Source organism: Alosa pseudoharengus, unplaced genomic scaffold (genome assembly GCF_046254945.1).
Source record: "Alosa pseudoharengus isolate Yale_2024_CS ecotype anadromous, Long Island Sound unplaced genomic scaffold, YU_APseudo_1.1 YU_APseudo_1.1_scf_17, whole genome shotgun sequence".
Taxonomy (NCBI): domain Eukaryota; kingdom Metazoa; phylum Chordata; class Actinopteri; order Clupeiformes; family Clupeidae; genus Alosa; species Alosa pseudoharengus.
In genome coordinates this window covers 28944363-28969665 of record NW_027468640.1, presented here as the reverse complement: position 1 = coordinate 28969665, position 25303 = coordinate 28944363, and the positions used below count along the sequence as shown (strand labels likewise).

The 25303-nt window shown below is 41.0% G+C and overlaps 1 protein-coding gene and 1 long non-coding RNA gene across 2 annotated transcripts; both read left to right on the top strand.

Moving 5' to 3' along the window:
- Window positions 1–531: 531 nt before the first annotated feature.
- Window positions 532–2366, top strand: LOC143128083 (uncharacterized). The gene is made up of 3 exons (XR_012987801.1): window positions 532–603; window positions 1143–1283; window positions 2113–2366. It is a non-coding gene; the product is annotated as an uncharacterized LOC143128083 (long non-coding RNA).
- A 3995-nt stretch (window positions 2367–6361) lies between these two features.
- LOC143128082 (CD209 antigen-like protein A) lies at window positions 6362–8254 on the top strand. The gene is made up of 4 exons (XM_076289756.1): window positions 6362–6476; window positions 6761–6906; window positions 7052–7149; window positions 7249–8254. The coding sequence occupies exons 2-4, from the start codon at window positions 6775–6777 to the stop codon at window positions 7406–7408; spliced, it is 390 nt and encodes a 129-aa protein (XP_076145871.1). The 5' UTR covers window positions 6362–6476; window positions 6761–6774; the 3' UTR covers window positions 7409–8254.
- The last annotated feature ends 17049 nt before the right edge of the window (window positions 8255–25303 follow it).

Sequence of the window (25303 nt, the reverse complement as noted above, 5' to 3'; positions counted from 1 at the left end):
TTTTGGAGAGAGCTGGAAAGCAATACTGTAAGATGTGACAATATATGAGGGCGTACTTAGTATCATCTTCAGCAAAGTCTGGACACTTCCTCATTTAAAATTGAGGGCGTCAGCATTTCAGTAGTCGCCCACATAGGGGTTGTACTGAGTTTCTGGGAAATACTTTCCTTTCGATTACCAAACATTGTGTTGTTCAGTGACTGGATCTGGTTAGAAACCTTCCTATTTTCTCTTTTTTGAAGATCAAAGGCATATCCTTACACAGAAACTATAAAGACTACAGCATCCTGTGCTCATTTTGGTTCTAGCATATTGTGAGAGAAAATGGCATCAAATCTTTTGGTTGTGCTCATATATACATGTTATTTTTGCGAGTTGTTGATTCCTGACACTTGGTTTATCCAATTATGTAAAAGGAAAGTACAGTAAATAACATGCTTTTCTTTAGCCTGGAAGCAAGCCATGAATTTAACCCCGCCCACAAAATGTGTGGTTGGGAAATTCGGTCTGGACTTGTTCCATTGAGAAGCCTCTATGAGAACTTGTACAGACCAATCGAATCGTCTGGGCAGGTGTTATATGATGATGGATGAGCAACCATAGGTACAGTATGTGAGCAACGGTGCCTAGTCATTCATGTCACCTGAGGACGCTTCGGTTGATTTTGTTTACAACAAAAAGGCTGTCGTTAGAAAAGCTAGATGTTTATGTCGCTACCGCGCTCCCCAGCACAATGAGCATAGAGATGTACAAGATATTGACAGCACAAACTTTAAAAAACTAACAGAAACAGACTAATAGAGATATTATGATAAATGTGACGCCTGCATTAAGCAAATTAATAATAATAACACTAACTGGCATCCAGTACCTTGATGGTCAGTAGAGATGTGTGTGTGGGTGTGCGTGTGTGTGTATGTGTTTGTGTGTGTGTGTGTAAAGAAATATACTATTATACACAGTGTCTTCATTGTTGATGATGATGAGGAAAAATCCTGAAATAAGTAGAAACTAGTAGTCTTACTTCCTCTTTAACCATCATGTTCCTGAAAGTACAGGAAGTGCTCAACTTTCCAGCTCTGTGAGATGTATATCAGACTATTAATTTCAGGGTAGAACAGATCTGTTCCCTCTCTCTGCAGTCAGTCAATCAAAGGGATACAAAATGGAGATGACTGAGGCGATTGTTGAGAACATTGATGATGAAGAAAACAAGCAAGATTTTGAAATACACACCAGTAAGACTTTCAACAAGATGGGCATATCCAGTATTAGTAAAGAAGGTAATCTTGTTGTAAATAATAAATAACTCAGCTTACATGATGTATTACATGATGTGGCTAATTGCTTTCTTGTTCATTGTATATTGGACCAACATTGTAGTTCTCTAGAGAATACGTTTAAACTGTAATAACTGTAACATGATTGAATCACACTTGTTTAATTAATATATATAAATGTTGTATAAAATATGTATACAACATTTTTCACAGTTTCAAGTAAAACCTTAGTTTTCTTCTGCTGCAATTCTTCTTGGTTATCAAATCATGTACACAGACATAAAAGGCATGATTTTATTTGATCGGCAGCAGACATACAGAAGTTTATCTTATTACCTAGCAACTGCTGTGCAACAACAGCTATGACCCTAGACCACACTGTGTAGTTACCTGGTGCCTGTCCAGTAGTTGCAGCTAGTAAAGGTAGAGTGTGTATTATCAGTGAAAGAAAAACGATTCGACTGCGCGAAATAGAAATAAAATCTCAATTTAATGTAGAAAGGGACAGCAGCAAGCAAAGGAGTCCAGGGCAAGTGGGAGTATGTCTGCATCAGGACATGTATAGATATGAGACGATAGTGTCAACATTGTATATATGGTACAGTATATTTACGGTTTATCCCATAGCCCAGGCAGAGAGACATATTAATCACGACATCACTGTTCATCTTTCTTTTTTGGTTTTAATTTTCACTAATCAAGCAAAGGCAAGGTACATGTTGCATGGAGAGTCTCTGGAGACCAATCTTGTCAGTGCTCAATATCTCATTACATGATGTAAGTGTATCTTTGCCTCAGTGTGTTTACAATATACCCTGTATGTCTCCCTCAGGATCCTACAAGCTGGCTACAGTGTGTTTGGCGGTGCTGTGTGTGATTCTACTTGTTGCCATCATATTATTCAAATCACACAGCAGCAACAACGCGAGCGATGGGACATTTCAACAACAGACTCTCGACAACTTGACCCATGACATAGTCCACTTACAGTCCCGTTACAATAACCTGACCAGAGAGAGAGACCTCATACAGACACTTTACAACAACCTGACCCTTCAAAAGTCACAGTTAGAGGACACATTTAACAACATGACCAAATAGTACAGTACGCTGTGTTTGGAAAATAGGGTCCCGCTGGATTTTCATGTAAAAATTAATTTTTTTGCATATTTTGCTAATATAGAGTCTAAGGATCAAGATTTTTTTTGTCTTCAAATTTTCACGATCCATCTTTAGTGTTTTTTTCTGTATGTTTTAAAATAAGCGATTATATCTAGTCCGAAAAGTGATTTTCACATTTTCTTCTAATTTTTTGACAATTAATTCCACTTTTTGCACACAAAACCCCCAGATAATGTAGAAAGGTTGTTGGTTCTAAAACAATATCCATAGTTTTCAAACTTTGAGTGTCTGAAAAGTGTAAAAACACCTCCACCCTTGTTGCCTATGTCAAAAACGATTTCTTAATCTTTGCTTTTCTTGATGCTTTCCTTGACCTGCCATGTCATTCTATTGTCTACCTTAAGAGAAATTTGTCTTGGAAATAATCTATAATAATAATAATAGTACAGGCAACACAGGTGACATAGGCATGGGTAGTTGAGTAACAGTAGGCAAAATTAACAAACAAAAGAATATAAGGTACAAACAAACAGACAAACCACGGATGGCCCTCTCACAGCCTGAACTAATACAAAAAACAAAAAACTCAAGGGAAAACATTGCTCAGACACTAAACCATGTGCATTTGCTCTCTTTAAAAGCTACGGGTTATCCACAGCCAACAGGCCGGGAGTGCGAGAGAAGCAATGAAGTCTTAGAATTAAGAATAAAGCCATGTTCTTCCAACAACAACAACCACAAACACCCATGCGGCAAAAATATCAAATGACCGGCTGTGTTCTCCCAGAGAGGAAGCTACGTATATGATCACCACCCACAGGTGGACGTGTGCGCCAGCGCTGCAGGTCAGCCTTTCTGCATACACACCTGTCTTTAAAGTTCACCATCCTGGTAGCATACCTATCTACTGCCAAGGCTTGAAGGGGACGGGGAGAATATTTACTTCTGCTACACTGGCAGAGAACTCATGTGAAACAGACTGTGGGAGGTGGAAGGGGTTTGAATGCTGTCCGGCAGTATTATGAGTGGAACGTCTTAAGGGGGCCCTTTTCCCCATACAGCCTGATCTTATAGTGTGTGCCAATTCCATCAAGACACTCCACAATTTCATACTTGGTAGACACCCATGTATCCTGGATTTTGTGGCGACCATGAAAATGGTTCTTGCAAAAGAGTTTACATATATTTAGCAGACACCAAAGTCACTTACATACTGTATGTCAGCTATATTACAAGAGATCACATTGTCCCCGGAGCAACTTGGGGTTAAGTGCCTTGCTCAAGGGCATAACAGTGAAAGCCGGGAATTGAACCGACCGACAACTTTCAGGCTACTGCACGCTAGCCCAGCTCCTTAACCACTACACTACCACTGCCCACTAGAAAAAGACTAGAGTGCCAGGTGGTAATATGGGTACAGTGTCAGGACCGCACACTACAATCTCCCAGAAGAACTAAATTTATTGAGTTAAAAACATAACGCAACGTTTCGACCCACCAGGGTCTTCATGATGACCCTGGTGGGTCGAAACGTTGCGTTATGTGTTATGATGGCAGTGTGCGGACAACTACTCTTCTTTCCTTGATAAGCTTTTTTGTCCTGCACCTGGCCTCAGTGAGGTGGGATGTGCATACAACCACTTTGAAGAGGACTACAGTGTTAGGACCACCATGCCTACGATATGCCGCAGCCTCTTCTAAGTGTCTCCTAGCACTAGCATAGACAGAAGTCAGGTACTCTTGATGTTGCACCACCCAATCAGTCGGTGGACTGACCCTGTGGTCACCTCCAGTATATCCAAGTAGGTGGTCGACTGGTAACTGTGGCTTCTGACCGAACATCAGCTCGTATGGGGAGTGCTGTGTGGACTGGTACACGGTGGTATTATAGGCGAACAGGAGCTGAGGGAGCAACTGGGGCCATTTACGCTTCTTTTCAGGGGGTAAGGTCCTGAACAAGTCATGAAGTGTCCTGTTTAAACGTTCACATTGACCATTCCCCTCTGGATGATAAGTGGTGGTTCTAGTCTTTGTTATAGGTGTCACACAGGTGTTTCAACAGCTCCTCCTCAAAGCTGCTCCCCTGATCAGAGTGGATTCTCCTTTGCACGCCATACACATAAAACCATCTCTCAGTTAGAATCTTAGCTACGGTGGAAGCTCTCTGATCAGGGGTGGGAAAGGCCTGGGTAAACTTTGAGAAAACATTTGTGACTACCAGAACATTCTCTTGTCCTGTGCTAGCCCAATCCAAGAGAGTAAAGTCAATGGAGATTATTTACAAAGGCTTAGGGGCTAGCATATTTCCCAAGAAGGTTCTGGCTTGGGTTGTCTTGCTTTAGCAAGCACAGTGCTCACACTCAGAACACCACTTTTGCACCTCATGCCACATCTGGGGCCAGTAGCACCTCTGTCATATCAGATCTGTGGTCCTGTCCACCCCCAGATGGCCGTGGTTGTTGTGTAGGCTAGTGAGCACTTTGACTCGCAACACCTTTGGCAGTAAAAGCTGCAGCACTGGATCCCTGGAAGGAGGAGCCTGGATCGCTCGGTACAAGGTCCCATCCACTTCCTGTATCTGGGACCACTGCTTTATCAATTGCGGACTTCCCTTGGTTCACTCCACTTGTCTTAACGGGTATGTGGTCGTCCCTGTCACCAAAACCACAGGTATCTGGAAATACGGGTATGTGGTCGTCCCTGTCACCAAAACCACAGGTATCTGGAAATACAGGGATCAGTCCCTTGCAGGACTTTCCGGTCTCTTTTGGTTCGACCAGGGATGGTGTCCACCATACAAGATTCTGTCATCCAAGAGTAGTCTTGGATAGGTGCACTTGAGGCTTGCATGTTGGCTATGGCAAGCGGCAGGGGGACGTCCAGGCCGTGTGACACAAATCGCAAAGTGTTAGTGGGGCTTGTGGGAAGCCTAGAAAGGGTATCGGCATTGCAATTAGCTGGCCCAGGACAATATTTGATGTTGTAATAAAGAGGGCAAGCTGAGAAACCCAGCAATGTTCCAGAGCGCCCAGTTTCGCTGACTGCAAGTATTGGAGGGGATTGTTGTCAGTATACACGGTAAACGTGTTGCCCAGGAGATACTTGACATTTTTTTCTGTGATTGCCCACTTGACTGCAAGGAGTTTGAGTTTCATGGCACTATAATTTGACATGTTCCTCTCACTTGGCCGCAAGTCCCGGCTAGCAAAGGCTATTGGTCGCTGTAACCCATCCTTCTCCTGTGACAAAACTGCCCCCAATCCTGCATGGCATGCATCCATCTCTAAGATAAAGGGACGACTGAAATCGGCATAACCTAGGACTGGTGCTTGAACAAGCCATTCTTTTAAGGCTCTGAATCCAGAAAAAGTTCTGAAGGCAAACCTGAACGTATACATTCAATGTTAACTATCCAATATTCAGATGTCTGTAATTGAAATGTATGCAAATTAGTGCATAATTAATGAGATATTGTTAAATTACATGCTTAAACATATATTTTCAGAAAACTTGTAATGCAAAAAAATATTGTCTCTACATAACTAATCAACTAGTAAAGTTTCATAAGAATATCAAGGAGTTACATTTTTTACCCTATTCACCCGTTCTATGTTGCCTATGGAGGCCAGTTTTAGGCCGCAAATGCTAATTAGCAGGTTTAAAACTAAAAAATCAGCTAAGTAAATATTATATTCAGAATCAGCACCCAAAAATTAGGCAGAATACCCTCTTTACCAGTGTTTTCTCACATTTGACCCCCAAGTGATAGTAGTCCCAGTCTTAATTATGCATTATATAAATGATGATGTCATCTAAGTGTGAAAATGGATCGTGAAAATTTGAAGACAAAAAAAATCTTGTTCCTTAGACTCTATACTAGCAAAATATGCAAAAAAAACAATTTTTACAAGAAAATCCAGCGGAATTACACAAGACACCGTAGGCTACTAAAAGAAAAAGAAATCTTACAGACCATTTACGGCCACTTGAACACTGAGAAATCTCAGTTACAGAGCAGTTACAACAACTTGACTAGAGAAAGAGATGAGCTGCAGAGCCTACGTGACAAATTAGGTGAGTAAAAATGTAATGATTGTCAGACTCTTGCACAAAAAGCTCATGCAAGTGTCCTTAGAGGTTGCGCTGAAATAGAAGGTGTTCTAAAGTCTTCTTTATGCCTTCTAACATAAGTTATTATGCAATAAGTTGTTTCATTTTCATTAATGTTGGATGTCTCGTATGCATAATAAATGGATCTCTGTCATTTGTGAGACATGCAGCCAATGTGATGTGACTTTATATATTATTAATCCTCTGGCCAGAAAGTCTCAAAGTGTGCCAATGTAAACATTCCTTAGTGTCACGGCGTATCATGGATAAATGGATTCGCAGAAAAACAAGTCTCTATAAAATCGGTGTTGCGAAGAAATCCTGGAGTGAAAGCAGACAAATTTGTTTAAAAATGGGGGCAGATCTTGTGATTGTGAACGATGAAGATGAGCAGGTGAGATCAAATGATATTACACTGATGTTCATTAAAGACATGATCTACACATACCTTGATTTTTTTTTTACATTTTCATTCAAGAGTATGATTTAGTTGACATATCAACATATCAGCATTGTATTGCATACATGTCACTTCACAGGAATTCCTAGCATCTTACAAGAATCACTGGATTGGTCTTTCGGATACTGAAGAGGAGGGTGTATGGAAATGGGTGGATGGCACCGTGCTGACAAACCCGTAAGTAAAACCCAATATTAAGATATTGTTAAACTAGTGTTGTTTTTTCTGGTGGAAGCATGTGTTGGAGTGCTCACTCACAGAGCTTATTTAATCTAGCTACTGGGCACCTGGTGAACCTAATGATGTAGATGACGCGGATGAAGAGGATGGTGAAGACTGTGTAGAAATCTCCTCAGAAGCTACAGAGTTTTCAAAAGCTTGGAATGACATGCCGTGCTCAACTAGATTTCAATATATTTGTGAGGACCATATTTGAGCATTTCTATTAATATCCTCTGAATCAATTCTCTTCCTGCCTGTATGTGCATTATAGAAATGTCTATTGCAAAACACCATGGGAAATAGTCACCCGCATCCCTCTTGCCATGTTAAATTTAATCTTTACATTTTTAATCTGGGTCCGGGATCTCCAAAGACGTTGTTGATTTGATGTAGTCCATTGCCTTCTGTGGGTCCATAAAACGCTGCTCAGTCCCACCCAGTAGCGTGATTCTGAATGTGGCGGGATGTCTGAAGCCAAACCGGGCACCCGATATGTTCTGTTATTATGTTATTATTTACACATTGGTAATACTAGACTTACAGTTTCTAGCATAATTTCCACTGATTACATTTGTGTCTGGTGTAAATAGTCTAGGCCATATAACCTATTCATCATTACTAAAGCACAGCCACAGAATACAAAGTGTAAAGGTTGCTGCTAATAACACATTTAGTTTGTTTGTTTGTTTGTCTGCTTGCTTCACTGCAATAATCAAAATATTATAGTAGCCTATTTTTCATAATCAATGTGTGTTCATATAGCCAGCAAATGTACATCTCAATATTTTATTTTTAGATAATACCAAGATCATCATGTATAGGCCCATTTTATTTTGACATTGATAGTCGATAAACAGGGCATGGATAGATTTTCTGTTAGGAATACTCATGAGAAATGTTTTACACAAGAGTTTGGAGATCTGATGTGTCAAAGAGGAATAGTCCCACACTGTGAGAGCAACAAGGTTTTGTATTTTCTCATGAGGGAAGTGCAGTGTGTACTGGGTCCATTCTATTGTAATGTCAACCAACCATGGATGAAAACAAAAACAAAAGTGATAATGTGTCATGTATTTATCATTATTTATAAAATGTCATAAACAACGTGTGTGTGTGTGTGTGTGTGTGTGTGTGTGTGTGTGTTCACTGTTTCTGTATAGTTGTGTTTGCATATAACATAGCCTCTGGCTGGCCTTTGATAGAGGGCATAGTGGCGACACCAAATATAGTGTAATGCCATTAACCATTAAACTATTAAAAGGACAAAAATAGCTGCCACTGGAATGCACACAGCTCTGCTACATGAAAACATCAGGGCTTCAATCCCAGTTGAGCTTGTGTATGTTCTCTACGTGAACGTAGGACTGCAGCACTTGCATTAAAGGGACACCAGGCAACGTTTTCATGTTATTTAATCATCTTCGTAAGTCGGTATATGGTTAAATGACTCATTAAAGGGCGAATGAAGACTCTCTCGCCCACCCCTACTGCCTGTAGGAAGAATATCCCGCTTGAAAGTTCGGTGTATCGTACCCGTCGACCTTTAGTCTCACAAAGTCTCAGACATCGTGAGAAGCAGGATCAGTTTACATCCTGCATCCCCAGCACAGAGGTAGGCTAACGAAACGCTAGCGATTGTTGCGAACGTGTGTATAATAGCAGAGCCGGCGAAGAAGCAGCGAAAACCCCTGACTAGGGCTGGGATAAACGATTATTTTTTAAACGATTAATCTAGCGATTATTTTTTCGATGCATCGATTAATCTAACGATTCATTTTTTCAGTCCGATTCGATTTCGATTCGATTCGATTATCGATTATCTCCCCATTAATTCACTAATAGCAACTTATACATGTTTATTTACATATCTGAATGAAAAAACATGACTTCTTTAACATTGCAATATATGTTTATTGCTCTTAAGATTCCAAAATAAAAGACTGAAGTGCAAGTAACTACAAGTGCAAAGTAATGCATTCTTAGTCAGAGGTAGCATTCAATAAAGTTCAGTAGGCTAGTGTATGTCTAATTGAGTGCCTGTCATTTTAAGACGTTCGTGTGGGAATCCTTGCAATTAACATTAACACAGTTAAAAGGCTGCTGGTGTGTCCAGGCGCGCCTGCAGGTGTACGTCCGTACGCACTGTGCGTACCATCAGGCTACTCAACGAGAGAAATTTTCCCTTGTGTGTGTGTGTGTGTAATGTGTATTCACACCAAATTGGCCCACCATACCTTCCCAACTATGCACAGTATCCCATTAGCTGCATGCCATCGGGCTATTTACAATTTTCTATTACGTGACTTAGTGAACACGTTATGAAAATTAACGCGCGCACATTTTGTTTGAGCAGGAGACAGAATATGCACGCAGGCACGCAACTAGGCTACTTGTTTTCTTTTACTCGGCTATCTATATGGTTATCAGCACACAATGTTGAGCTAATTCACTAACTCAATATTTATCATGGATATCACAAGTTTAAACAACGAAAACAGAAAGTATGGAGGCAGCAAAGCTAGAGGGGTTATTCCAGATGGGCAAGAACAAGGCATTGTGCTTGTCAGAACGTTAGACTGCATTACAGCTGTTTAAAGCCAGACGTCACGGTACGCTAGAACAAAACAAGGTAACTTTCGCCTGTATAGGGCTGTATCAAGTTGTCCAAATGAATAGGTCATTGTAGACGTTGTTGTTGTATTATTGCATGTGTATGTTGTTATGCTATGTAGGCTACTTTTACAATGCACGGGGCTAAAACCTGGAAACGGACAAATATTGTCCACGCGTGATTTTTTTATTGTCCACGCGTGATTTTTTTTTTTGGGGGGGGGGGGGGGGGGTGATGGGTGTGCGTACCATAGCATTAATTCCTGCAGGCGCCCCTGGGTGTGTCTATGCAATTCATAACGTAGTTAGTTCAAATAACAGTTCGTACTTCTCCTTTGGACAAGCACTTTTGAGTCTTGGAAAACACTTTTCCATTTCCATCGGGATTTTGCAAACAGAGTCAATAAAATGAGCCCTGCACGAGTAATACAAGCAGCTGCAAGTAAGCATGCTAAACTTGACATCCAAACAGTATTCTAACGTTAGCTTTGAGATAGGGCTACTGCTTGATTGCATACTGTAACTTAACTTCGTTTCGTCTCCTCAATGTACTATGTTGTGATAAGACCTTAGCAGTGCTTTAACTTTAATGCAGCGGTTTTGAACAAATTTGCGCAGCATTGTCACGATGCTAAGCGGATTTAATAGCAATTTAGCCCACTGTGTTCTATGCAGTGCTTCTATGTGGCAACAACAGTCCTTCAACAATCGTGAATATTTTGTTAAATGCACATGCAGAGGAGGAGCAGCAGGCTCGTTACGAGAGAGAGCGGGCGGGGCGAGGAAAGGCTGTGTGAGTAAAAAGTGCAGCTCAATGAAATTATGTTATCTTATCTTTAATTTAAATAGCAGACCTACAACATAGAACATCAATGTGTGGTGGCCGGTTTTGATTTCGTGGTGCCCAGCCACAGATTAGTCAACGTATGGAAAACACAAGGTGTAAAATTAAAAATATTTAGCAGCACACGTTATGCTTGACGAATCGACGCTCATATTTTGCGTCGACGTATTTTTTGCGTCGACGTCATCGATTACGTCGACGCGTTGTCCCAGCCCTACCCCTGACGGAAGATGCAAAGAAAAGGAAAAGAGCTTCAGTCCGAGCGAGGGCTTGTACACGTATCGACACGTACAGACGCTAGGGGGAGCTTCCTAGAGAAAAAGCATCAGGCTTGCCTGGTGTCCCTTTAACCTGGACTAGTCAGAGGAACAGGAGCTGTCCTCCCAACTGAACTGCCCTGGACTCTGCCCGGTCACTCTCTCTGGGACAGCAGGGAAGGACCTTAGGTGGGGAGATGAGGTGGAGGGCCTGCATGGTGGAGGAGATTAAACAGGAGGGCTGGGGGGCTAGGTCTACCTTCTCTCCATCAAAGTGGGCCAGCGGATATTTGTGGCACCTCCGGAAGTAAGGACTGGAGAACATCTGTAGCTGAAACAGAAGTGAATGAAAAAGGTTCAACACAACACATGTTACACTCGCAATTATTTTGATATTAGGCCTAATCTAATTTTTCCATAACCCAGATAGAGTAGCCTAAAGGCCTATTCACACCAAAGATTTGTGATGAGATGAGCTGTAGCATTCTATAAACCAGCAACTTGCTGGAACATTTTGTGTATGAAAGGTGCTATACAAATAAAGCTTACTTTTACTATTATTATTATTATCTGGTATTTTGCGAGACAGAACTACAGTATGGGCTTCTTTCATCCATCCATCCGATCCGTCTGTGAATTATTTTCTCAATGAATAAAGTTGTTTGATTGATTTAATGACTGAAAATGTCAATCAGTGTCACAAAGCCCAAGATTATGTCCTCAAAGGCCTTGTTTTGTCCACACACCAAAGATATGCAGTTTACTGTGAAAAAGGATATGCAGTTTACTGTGAAAAAGGAGCAAGTTAAGAAGCTGGAATCAGCACAGGCTAACTCAGGGGGCCGCAGTCTAGGGCACTTATGAACACACTGCATCCCAAGTGACAGTTAAGTAAAGACATTTACCACAAAATATATTGGATGCTTCATCTCTTTGTTGAAATTAAATGCAGTTGTGTTCAGATATCGGTCATGAGAGCCATAATAGATTGCAGGATTGTGGTGGTATTGAAGGTGAGCTCTCAGAGAAACTCTTCAGTTTTGGGGGCCTATAGCCTTTTCTTCAGTTTGCAGCATACATTTTCAATGGAATTGAGATCCAGACTGTTTGGGGCAATGCCATTGACTTCACGTCTTTCCTGAAGAAAGGTTTTAACATTCTTTGCTCTATGGCAAGATTCAGCATCATCCTGGAAAATGACTTCCTCATCGCCAAAACTTCTTTTGATTAATGGAATGACAAATGTGTCCAAATTGTGCATTTGCTGTAGAAATAATGACTGTCATCTCCCCTGGTCCTTTATCAGACATGCAACCCCATATCATCAATGACTGTGGACATTTCATTGTTTTCTTCAGACTGTCATCTTTATATTTTTCATTGGAACGGCACTAAACAAAAATTCCAGCATCATCTCATGCCCTTTGCAGATTTGTGATTCATCTCTCACTCATCCAATCAGCCACAATCCACAATTGCTTCTCTTTAGCCCACTGTAACCGAATGTAAATGTATATATGACTGCCGGAGGAAAACAATAACGTTTCCACAGTCACTGATATGGGGTTGCATGTCACACAAAAGAATAAGAGGAACATTGATGAATGTGATACTCATCGTGTAGGGTTAGCACAATACTATCATTATATGATACTCATCGTGTAGGGTTAGCACAATACTATCATTATATGATACTCATCGTGTAGGGTTAGCACAATACTATCATTGTATGATACCAGCCAAGCTATCAGGATAACTAGGTAGCTTACTAGTTTACATGAAATTAGACATTACTTACATGAATAAAAAAAGAACATCAGTGATCTATGTGAGATATTTTATTATGACCGCCGCGCAGCGAAGCGGCGGTCATATAGGTTTAGTCAGATTTTTTCTTTTTTTTTTTTTTCTTTTTCGCATGTCCAAATTTCTGTCAATGATTCCCGGGACACTGAAAGACCGGGGTAGACGAAACTTGGTGGGCATGTAACCCCATATGGATACCATGGAACCATGGATCTGTAGCCCCCCCGCTGGACTGCACCCCCCGAAAGGAGGGTAGGGCAGACACAGTTTTCTGTGAATATCTCGAGAACCGTAAGGTTTAGGAGGACCATTTTTTTTTGTATGTTGATCTCAAGGGGCCATGTCAACCCATTCCATAACCACTAATTTCATGTATAGCGCCACCTAGTTAAACACAAAAAAGTAAAAATGAGGTGTTGTAATCGCAGGTATCTGTGACCTAACATAGTCAAAACTGCACGAAATTGGAAGTGTAGGATCATTATGACACCCTCTGAATGCACGCCAAGTTTCGTGGAATTCCGTTCATGGGGGGCCACACAATAAATTCATTTATGTTACTATACACCAACTGGCCTGTAGGTGGCCGGAGACAGTTTTCTGTGAATATCTCGAAAACCGTAGGGCCTAGGAGGTCCACCTTTTTTTTGTATGTTGATCTCAAGGGGCCATGTCAACCCATCCCATTACCACTTATTTCATGTATAGCGCCACCTAGTTAAAAATTAAAAAGCAAAAAATTAGGTGTTTTCATCACAATATCTCTGGCTGACATGGTCAAAACTGCACGAAATTGAAAGTGTAGGATCATTATGACACTCTCCGAATGCATGCCAAGTTTTGTGTACTTTCGTTCATGGGGGGCCTTACAATAAAACAATTTATGTGTACATTTAGTGACGTACACCAACAAGGATTCCCGGGACACTGAAAGACCGGGGTACACAAAACTTGGTGGGCATGTACCCCCACATGGATAGCATGGAACTGTCATTTTTCGTTTTGATCTGTAGCCCCCCCGCTGGACTGGACCCCCCGAAAGGAGGGTAGGCCAGACACAGTTCTCTGTGAATATCTTGAGAACTGTAGGGCCTAGGATGACCATTTTTTCCGTATATTTGCCTCCAGGGGTCATGTTAGCCCAGTTCATGTGCACACATGTGCACAAACAGATACACACACACACACACATTCACAGTAATCATGACACATACTCACACAGTAGACATATGTACGCTTCCATGCACAGGCACATACGCAGGCACGCACACACACACACACACACACACACACACACACACACACACACACACACTCACACACACACACACACCCACACACACAACATAAACATAACACAAACAATCAAGAATTTCTCATAATTATGAACAGGCAAGATGGAGGTGGGGTTGTATAAAATGAATTTTACATGTGAAATCTATGAACTAATCATGTTTTGGTACTTGTTGTCTAGCAGATACCAGTGAGAATTGAGTGGATAATGCAATTTAGTGAGACAGTTAGAATCATATAGGCCTTTCAGCGTGATTTCTTTTTGTGGAAAAAATGTGCTGGACTGGGCGGCGGTCATATTTTGTACCGCTCTGCGGTACATCTAGTTAAAATAGAAGTAGTCATGGCTGAAACTAAGTACCTCAGTTTACGGTGCTCTAATTAATTTGTGTTCTGCACATGGGGCAGGTGGTGCTCTGCAGAAGCCATTGATTCACACAGTTGCTGTGGAAATTGTGGTTGCAGGGCAGAATCGTGAGCTCCTCTCCTGCCACATAGTTGCTCAGACAGATCCTACAATCACTTTGTCCATTTGCATTCTCAGGGTTGAAGATCATGGTGGGAAGGACATAAGGGACATTCAAGGGGAGGTGGTTGTGGATCTCCCAAAGGGTCACGACTTCGTCCACCAGGTTGAATTCCATCTCAATATAAGGAGTGCCAAGCATGCCAACAAAAAAGATGTCCGGAAGTTCATCTTGATCATCAGAGATATCAGTAATGAAGATCGGTGTGTCTGCCCTTGTCATAGATGGTAATGCAGTATCTTCACTATCACTAATAGTGGCAATGGGTATGTCTGGTGAAGATGGTGACCATGCTCTCTGTTGCAATTCTGAGGGGGCATAGAGGTCTCGTGAGGTCCCTGGTTGTGGGGACCTTCTGCCATTGGTTGGCATGGAGGACCCAACTGGTCTAGACCTCTTGGACCGTCTTGAGTCCTCATCATCCAGAATAAGCACATCACTCCTCAGAAGAAAGAGGGGGTCAGCTCTCAGCTGCTGCTCTAGATCAGTGTGGTAACTGATAGATGTTGCTGTGAATGTGCCTGGCAGTGAGGGGTCTCCTTCCCGGCTAGAAAGAATGTAGTAGCTGCTGTTTGGTTGAACAGCTCTGCGAGACTGTCGAGAGGACCGTTTCCTCTTCCTGCTCCTGCCACGGTTTTGCATTTCCTCACTCATTTTTAAGAGAGATGTTGGAAACTAGAAAAAAGAATTATGCTCAAGTAAAACTGGACAAATTATGTTAAATATAAGTAAATCAGAATTGTGTTTGGATGCTGAAATCTATTTAAGATATTTTCTTCATATAATTATAATAAGCAAATCATTATAAATAAAATAATACATTTGCTTAACAGAAGTCCTTAGTTCATCAAGAAGGTGATGTATCAAAGAAAGAATGAAGAACAGTACTTGGATAGTGAACTTGTATTGAGTTGTAAATCACAGTGAATAAGAGACAAATGTTTGAAAATTAGATAACCGTGATTTTAGAATATTGTCATCTTATGGCATGGTTACATCACAAAACCTTTTGTGTTCTATTGAACCAGTGTCTAGCCCTTCTTATGTCAATGGAACCTAAAGGCCTCTATGATGTAAGCATGAGATTGCTGAAAACCAAAATAGGGCTTCTTGATTTATCTGTTTTGTGTACCACTTTAAACACAATTATATCCTAATTAGTATAGCTTTGACAATTACTCACATTATTAATGATGTCATCTCAATGTTTAAAGTTCACACAACATAAAGTGTCTTATATTGTACTGAAGACTAGGCCTATTACAAACTGAAATTACAAAAGAGGTGTCCTTATTAGGGAGATAAATGTCATCCTTAAGCAATGCTACACAATGTTAAGACTTATTGACAATAACATGAGTAGGCCTACTATTCAGATACATTTAGGGGGAGACAGTACACTGATACATTCACTTTACACACACACACACAGAGAGAGAGAGAGAGAGAGAGAGAGAGAGAGAGAGAGCGCAGTTGAAACCCCCTGCTTTAACATAACCCCTCTACATTATACATTTATATGATATAGACAGCATATTATGTTTTCATTTAATTTTCCAACTGTCTCGACTCTCTCACAATAAATTATTCATAAGAACTTTAAAGAGCAGTCTGTGTGCCTTATCACTGTTTGTGTATAGCTCGTGGGTCTCTGTTTTGCCACCTCATTGCCTGTCTTACTGTCCATCTAAGAGTGGGCTCCATAGACCAGGGCCACTGGGAGGCCTGCGGGCAGGAGGTGAACTCACATTCGACGCTTCGCCCAGTGCAACAACGTTATCCTGAAACCAACAAAGACATCAATGCAATGTCAGACCCAAGAGCTCCCTGCACTATTAACTGCATGGATATATAAATATTAATTACTGTATGTGAATGTCTATGTGTATTATGAAAGACATAGTATAGACAGCACACCAAAGGAAATGCAAAATAAGTAGGTTATGTACCTCTGCTCTAATTCTGGTGCTCTATTTCAGTGTTTCTCAAACTTTTTCAGACCAAGGACCACTTAACCAATTAAAAAAATACCTCACGGACCACCTAGCTAAAAAAACAACAGTAGACCTACTTCAACTATTGCACAATAGGTCTACTCACTGAACAACCTTGCTTATATTGTCTTTGCACCTTGCTTATTGTGTCAGAAGATTCATACGATTTAAACTGGCGTAGCTTACATAGGCAGTGTTGCAGAACTGTTTGGATTTACATACAAGTTGGTTCAATATTGCAAACAACTCATCTATATTATATTTTAGCACATCTGCTCGCGGACCACTTGGGATAGCTTGCGGACCACCAGTGGTCCCCGGACCACACTTTGAGAAACACTGCTCTATTTCACTATGTGGTTTACAGGAGAACTACATGATCTTGGCCACTAGATGGTAGCATGGTTGCATAGAGATGGAACCAAGGCAACCCCGAGAGCAGTAGTAGCAGCAAAAACAAATAGGACTAAAAGCAGACACAGAGACTGAAGCCTATACAGTATTGTAAAACTATTACACTTTATTGAGTGTGACATGTCCAGTGCATCCTCTTGAAGGAATTCATTGAAATTTTGGAGTTATCACAGTGTACTTAATTCCAGAAAATCAGCGCACCTAGTCCAATAGCACCAGAAAATAAAGCTCCTGTTTGTCCAGACACTGGTAGAATATGGGATTGGGATGGGAAAGGAAGACGAACAAAAGCTGCTGACAACTGGAACCCTTTGCACTGAAATCATGTAAGATGAAGATGATCTAGTATGAATAATTATTCTTAGTACAGAGTACCAGAATACTCTATACCAGAATACCAGCACACTCAACCTTCTCCCTGAGTCAAATTCTCTTAAACTCTGTAGGTCTGACAACCTCCACCACTTCCTTATCTTTGGAGATCTCTTTCACAGTGTTGATTACATCCACCACCTCCTCAACTTCGCTGGTCGTCTGCTTCTCAGGTTCAGAGATCTCAATCACATCCTTGAGCTGGGTGATCTCTTGGAAATGTACAGGTCTAATGACCTCTGCCATGTCCTTGAGTTCGGTGGTCTCTTTGACATTGCCAGGTCACCCTCCAGCTAGGTGATTTGTTGGGCATTCTGAACCCTAATGGTCTTCACCACCTCCACATGTTTAATAGATTCCTGCACTGCCTCAGACATCATCTCAATGTCATTATGGATGATGACCTTTTCTCCTCAAGTTGGAGGCTGATATCCTCTTACACATGACCACGTGTGATGACCTACTCATCAACAGTGCCTGTTTCCATTTTCTGGAAGTTTACCTCCACCTAACCACATCTCATTGCTGACTACTCTGCCCCCTGATGTAGGTCTGAAGTTATGGTCAGTGATTTCTCCATGACTTTCACCTCAAGGTCTACACATCCACCTACCTCAATGTCATCACTGACCCTGTGCTGAAATAAAAGAATAGTATAAACTACACTGCTTCTTTACAGGGTTAAAAACAAAAAGAACATTTAAGAAACAGGTCCCTGAAAACTTACCAGGAATGCAGCTCGCCATAGCTGTCCCATCAGGGTTCAGGAAACTTCCCTTTCTAATAATACAAGATATGAAAACTCATACTATACAGGCCTAATACCAACGCCTCCAGTTTCAATTCCCGTTGACTCTCCGGGTTTTATTTGTTTCTCTCAACTCGTGACATAGAAATCAAGAAAGTAAAGCAATAAGAGAAATCAAATCCGTCTAGAACAACTTGTTTGAATGTCTGACAACTAGGCTATAACCTTTGCTGACAACAATTTTTGCTGACAACTCATGCTGCTGTACAGTAGGTTAACTTATAAGCACAGCGCGTGCAAGGAACTGGAAACCAGGTGGAGAAACCCACGGATCTATAAAGAACACAGATCAGTGGAGAAATCAGAAGGCACACAACACCGGCTACCATATTCCTGTCTGTTTGAAGACATCTATTTATCAGACATCGTTAATTGCGCTTTCAAGGGACATCACATGACACGAGGTGTCTTCAATACAAGCTAGTGCAGTGCAGGGCCCAGTTTCCCAATAACGACGGAGACATGCTCTTAAGAGGGTTTTCTACGATTCATCTTACGATCGGTCGTTTGGTTTTTCCAACTGTTTCCCGAACATGCTCGTAGCGTGCACTGCTCTTAAGATGCTCTTAAGGGGAGCTGTCCACGTTAATAGTTCTGAAATATCCTCTGATTTGATGGTGATATCAGGTGACTGCACGTCACAGCTTTAGGCCTACCGTTGAAACTTCGGATCTACACATTAATTCACATCAATACGAAAATAGAAACACTTATAGAAGACATCTGCATGTAAGCATCCCAAGTAGGTTATATACCACACACAGACATAGATAATTGTAATTTTTTAAGATTAGATTGTCGCACCATGCAATAATTGTTCGCTGTGTCACTTAAGAACATGTTTGAAGATAAGAAAGAAGTCGAGTAAGAAAGTGAGGAAATGTGTAGGCTTAGATTTTGATGCAGTACTAGGCCTACAGACTAAACCACATGTTCCTTTCTCTGCTTTTACATCATAGGCCTAATAAAATATATCCCTCACTTAGCAAAGATAATGGCAAACTATTCTGGCAACGTCTCGTTTCATAACTGGATTGCATTTTTGTCTGCTTTTCATCACATTATTATGACCATTAAATGTAGGCTATACTATTTTGCATGCTAAAATCTGATTAATCAGGTAAACACAATAAGGAATGGGAACATAAGTTGGATTATGTATTCTAAGTTGTAATTCCTCTGTATGTCCTGTTGGTGACCTCAGTGAGAAGTACTGTTAAGACGCTCTTAGCCGGTAACAAGAACTCTGGAGCACTCGTAGATCTACGAGTGAAGTTGAAGTGTCAGTTCCTGCTTATAAGAGTGTGTGTGTGTGTGTGTGTGTCTGTGTGTGTTTGTCTGACTGTGTGTGTGCATGTGCGTATGCGTGCCTGTGTGTGTGTGTGGTTGCCTGTCTGTATGTGTGCGACTGTGTGTGTGTGTGTGTGTGTGTGTGTGTGTGTGTGTGTGTGCACACGCGCGTGCATGTACTTTATGTGTGCAAATCACAAATGAGTGAGTATGGGCTAGGTTGATGCGGGCTCTTGAGACTAACATGCCATAAATATTTTGTCATCTTGGTTGCAACAGTTCAGGTAGGGCTAGTCATTTAACCTAGCGCGGTGGGGGAGTGGCCACCAAGTTTCATGTTCCCTAGTGTTTCAGTAACCCGGGAATCACTGACAAAATTGTCACAAAATTGATTATTGAAAATAAAAAATATATATATTTTTCATATTTTAATTGACTTGTTCTGATTCTTCCTGTGGATCTTAGTGGGCACTGAGGAAGGAATAATTTCATCGCTAGTTTTTCATGATTACTATTTCAATTGTTTCATATCAAAATTCACTACTTAATTATGTGTTTTATGTAGTTTGTCGAGGACTGGTTCAGACACGTCACACCCATAACGTGAAACCGTCACATCCATAACGCCAGTTTTTCCTACATAATGCATTACGAAAATGACACAGTTTCAAAAACACACTTTTTGTGTTCATTCAAGTCTCCTTCACGCTACATATATCATAGTTTCGGCAGTTTCCTTCAAAATTCACAGAGTTTGTAGAAAACCTGTAATCTCTCACAAAAGTGTGTCTATTTCATGTCACATCCATAACGCTGATAAAATGCCTTGTATTCTTAGGATGAAAATGATTATATGAAATTTGAGGATTTCTCAGTATTTAGAGGACAGAGGTTACATTAAAAGTTATGGAAATTAATTCACTGATACTAATTTTCCTCCTACTCTAAGGCATTTTGTTTACCAATATGAGTCCAATTGTCACATCCATAACGCTGGAACTGCCCTATGACCCTTTTTAACCATATAAGTCATATATTAGTTCTTTGAGGCCTAGGCTATTTTCAGTGTAACAATTGTAATAGTGCATGTATCCAGTGGTTGTGTAAGGCGCATTATCTTTTGGCTATTGCGCAAAAGCCTCTTGTTCTGATATTTACTCATTTCACAGTCTTACAACATAGCTTGTCACAACATCAATACACAGCCTTGGTATACGGCCTACTAGCATGCAAGAATTCCCCTAAGCGACCCATTTCACTTCAGATCTAACATGCAACCTGCATGCAACCACCCATATTGTTTTAGGCCACAGGTTCTCAAACCTGTTCTCAATGTAAGACTAGATGTACAAAATATGACCGCCGCCCAGTCCATCACATGTTTTCCACAAAAATAAGTCATGCTGAAAGGCATATATGATTCTAACTGTCTCACTGAATTGCATTATGCACACTCAATTCTCAATGGTATCTGCTAGACAACAAGTACCAAAACATGATTAGTTCATAGATTTCACATGTAAAATACATTTTATACAACCCCACCCCCATCTTGCCTGTTCATAATTCTGAGAAATTCTTGAATTGTGTGCATGTGTGCGTGTACATGTTTATGTTTATGTGTGTGTTGGGTGTGTGTGCGTGCATGTGCATGTGCTTGTGTGTTTGCCTGTTTATGTGCCTGTGTGTGTGCATGTGCATGCATGCGTATATATGTCTACTGTGTGAGTATGTGTCATACGTAGGATTACTGTGAATGTATGTGTGTGCGTGTGTATCTGTTTATGCACATGTGTGCATATGGAATGGGTTTACATGACCCCTGGAGGCAAACATACACAAAAAATTGGTCATCCTAGGCCCTACGGTTCTCAAGATATTCACAGAAAAGTGTGTCTGCCCTACCCTCCTTTCGGGGGGTCCAGTCCAGCGGGGGGGCTAGATCAAAACGAAAAACGATGGTTCCATGCTATCCATGTGGGGTTACATGCCCACCAAGTTTCGTGTACCCCGGTCTTTCAGTGTCCCGGGAATCCTTGTTGGTGTACGGTCACTAAATGTACACATAAATTATTTTATTGTAAGGCCCCCCATGAACGAAAGTCCACGAAACTTGGCATGCATTCGGAGGGTGTCAATGATCCTACACTTTCAATTTCGTGCAGTTTTGACCATGTCAGCCAGAGATATTGTGATGAAAACACCTAATGTTTTGCTTTTTAATTTTTAACTAGGTGGCACTATACATGAAATAAGTGGTAATGGGATAGGTTGACATGGCCCCTTAAAGGAATTATCCGTAGTAAAATGCACTTTAGATCGATTTACGGATGATTGGGGGTACATACGTTGAGTTGACATCAAAATCATGTCATTCGGATGTGTTTTGAGAAAGTTCGATTGTACTGTTTTCAGTCACAACTCGTAGCCTGGAAGTGAGCGGGGCATTTCAATTGCGCCGCTACAAAACGCTATTTTTATACCTCTTCTACAGTTCCAAACAACATAACACTTACTTGGTAGTGAGTAGAGGGTCCCTAAAGCCAAACCGAAGTATCCCGAGGTCTTTATGTGGTCGAATAGAGAGTCCAGAATGAATTTCATCAAGCCAGTACCTTTCCGGAAATGTTGCCATCTTTGCCGCCACCTTCAGGGGAAAGTCCGTAGGAGTCTAATTGCTGTGTAACACGCTCTGGAAATTCACAATTTTGTCGCCGTTTAAAAAAAAAAAAACATAGTCCAGTCCGTACAACTTCATTTCAATTTCGAAAGAAATACTGGACTATGTTTTTTTTTTTTTTAAAAACGGCGACGAAATTGTGAATTTCCAGAGCGTGTTACAACACACGCAGCAATAAGACTAAATGGCAACATTTCCGGAAAGGTACTGGCTTGATGAAATTCATTCTGGACTCTCTATTCGACCACATAAAGACCTCGGGATACTTCGGTTTGGCTTTAGGGACCCTCTACTCACTACCTCGTAAGTGTTATGTTGTTTGGAACTGTAGAAGAGGTATAAAAATAGCGTTTTGTAGCGGCGCAATTGAAATGCCCCGCTCACTTCCAGGCTACGAGTTGTGACTGAAAACGGTACAATCGAACTTTCTTAAAAAGACATCCGAATGACATAATTTTGATGTCAACTCAACGTATGTACCCCAAATCATCCGTAAATCGATCTAAAGTGCATTTTACTCCAGATAATTCCTTTAAGACCAACATACAAAAAAAAGGTGGACCTCCTAGGCCCTACGGTTCTCGAGATATTCACAGAAAACTGTCTCCAGCCACCTACAGGCCAGTTGGTGTATAGTAACATAAATTAATTTATTGTGTGGCCCCCCATGAACGGAATTCCACGAAACTTGGCGTACATTCAGAGGGTGTCATAATGATCCTACACTTCCAATTTCGTGCAGTTTTGACTATGTTAGGTCACAGATACCTGCAATTACAACACCTCATTTTTACTTTTTTGTGTTTAACTAGGTGGCGCTATACATGAAATTAGTGGTTATGGAATGGGTTGACATGGCCCTTTGAGATCAACATACAAAAAAAAAAAGGTCCTCCTAAACCCTACGGTTTCACAGAATATATTCACAGAAAACTGTGTCTGCCCTACCCTCCTTTCGGGGGTCCAGTCCAGCGGGGGGCTACAGATCCTTGACGGAAATTTGGACATGCGCGCAGCGAAGCGGCGGTCATAATAATGACAAGTTATAAATATATCCTCTTCAACAGAGTTAAAATCAGCTGGTGCTGCAGATATAATAATAAATAAATACATAACCACACATATTTCTGTTTTCCAGCAACATATTAGGAAGCATAGGCAATTTTGCAGCATTGTACAATATATTAAATGAAATACCAACATGCTGCATTAAATGGATCCATAATCCAGTCATACTGAGCACTGCTAGTTGGGAAATGTTTTTGAAATAAACTTTGCAGGGATGTGATGTAGGCCTACTGTTTAATACATGATCACAAGAGTACCTCCCAATCAGACGTTTCAGCGATTTCACTCAGAAATCTCAAAGACATAATACTGTTGCGATCGAGGCACCTGTCCCATACTCAAGTTTTTTTGGTGAATGCAGTAACCTTATTTGCTAGATGAGGTAGGTGCTTGTCTTTGCCTTGTAACTGGACATTTAAGCTAAGCATTTAAGCATTAAGACAGCTAACATACATCAAATATATCTCTAAGATAGGCCAGCTTCGTCAAGAAATGTTCATTAGTGAACGTGCTTGCAGATTCAAACATGCGCAAACATGCGCTCTTCCCGCTTTTAAGGGCCGGGTTTTGATGAAATTCACCACTCTCACAACAACGTTCAAAATCTCATGTAGGTCGGGACTAACTAAGCTGCCTTGACACGAGCGCTTCCCTGTAAATATCAGTGCGTCCATTGCGCATCGGGTGCTACCTGGCCCCAGGCTACAGATAAAAAAATAAATAAAAAAAAAACTCCTGTTTTGCACGTCAGTTCACGCCCCACCTGGCATGTCTCCGCGACCCAGCGACCCACAGTTTGAGAAACGCTGATTTAAATGCACAATTTGACACAAACACAGTGGACACTACACTGTAGCCTAGTAGAGTTTGCGAGGTGGAAAACGAGAGGAAATAATAGCGTTTAAAATGTCCATTTAAATTGTAGCCTAATATAATGCACTGTTGAGCGTTTTAAATCCGAAATAATAAGGAATGTGAGGAGGTTGCTATTCACTTTAAGGAGTGCATCTACTATCGAAACTATCTAGGCCTACAGCTATGACGCAAATTGAATGTCCTGTATACGGATGTCTGCATTAGTTGACTAGATTTTAATCGGTCAAGTTGAAGATCTGGTGTCCGTTAATGTTCGTGCAAATAGGCTGATTCATGTCCCTTGCATTTTGCAACTGCAAAATGAAAGATTTCTGTGGGGCGCCTGCTATGGACCTCGCAGTTTCAAAATGCAATGAATCAGCATGAACATTAACGGACAGCTGCTTCCGTTGACCGATTAAAATCTAGTTACATGCTGTCAACTAAACCGGGCATGGCTATTCAATTTGCGTCATAGGCTGATAGTTTCGATTGTAGATGCACTCATAAGTTAATAGCAGCCAGCCTCCTCACATTCCTTATTATTTCGGATTTAAAATGCACACCAATGCACCAATGCATTGTATATAATTTAAATGGACATTTTAAAAGCTATTATTTCCTCTCGTTTTCCACCTCGCAAACTCTTATTATCTTTTGGCTATTGCGCAAAAGCCTCTTGTTCTGATATTTATTCATTTCACATTCTTACAACAACATAGCTTGTCACAACATCAATACACAGCCTTAGTATAAAACCTACAAACAAGCAAACGTTTAACTTGAGGATTCAACTTTCCAAAGAAACCTCCAGAAGGCTACAATTAGCCTGGCCATTTGCCATCCCCTTGGTACGCGTCGTGGAGGGAGATGAAAATCGAGCGGGAGTATGTACGAAGGCAAGGCCAGGCTACAATATAACGACTTGAGTTATTTGCTATGTTTACATCGGAATTAACGCTGTTATGGATCCATTTGTCTGCAACGCAACGTTGCCTACAACACCTCTCTTTAGATATACAGGAACAGCTTACTATGTTGAAGAGTGACGATTGCGTAGAATGCAAGAATATCCACAACCTCTCGGTTGCACATTAAAACGTTATCTTTTAGGTAACTTTCCACGCTGATGGTGCTCAAAATGCAACACAACTGTGTTCAAAGCAGGATGAGGAACACCTGAGGTTGTATGCTTGTACAAAACTGAGCGAGAATTTTATAGCTTTGAAAATATTTAACATTGTTTCATGTGTAATTGAGATTGCAGAGTTGTGGCAAACTGAGTCAGTGC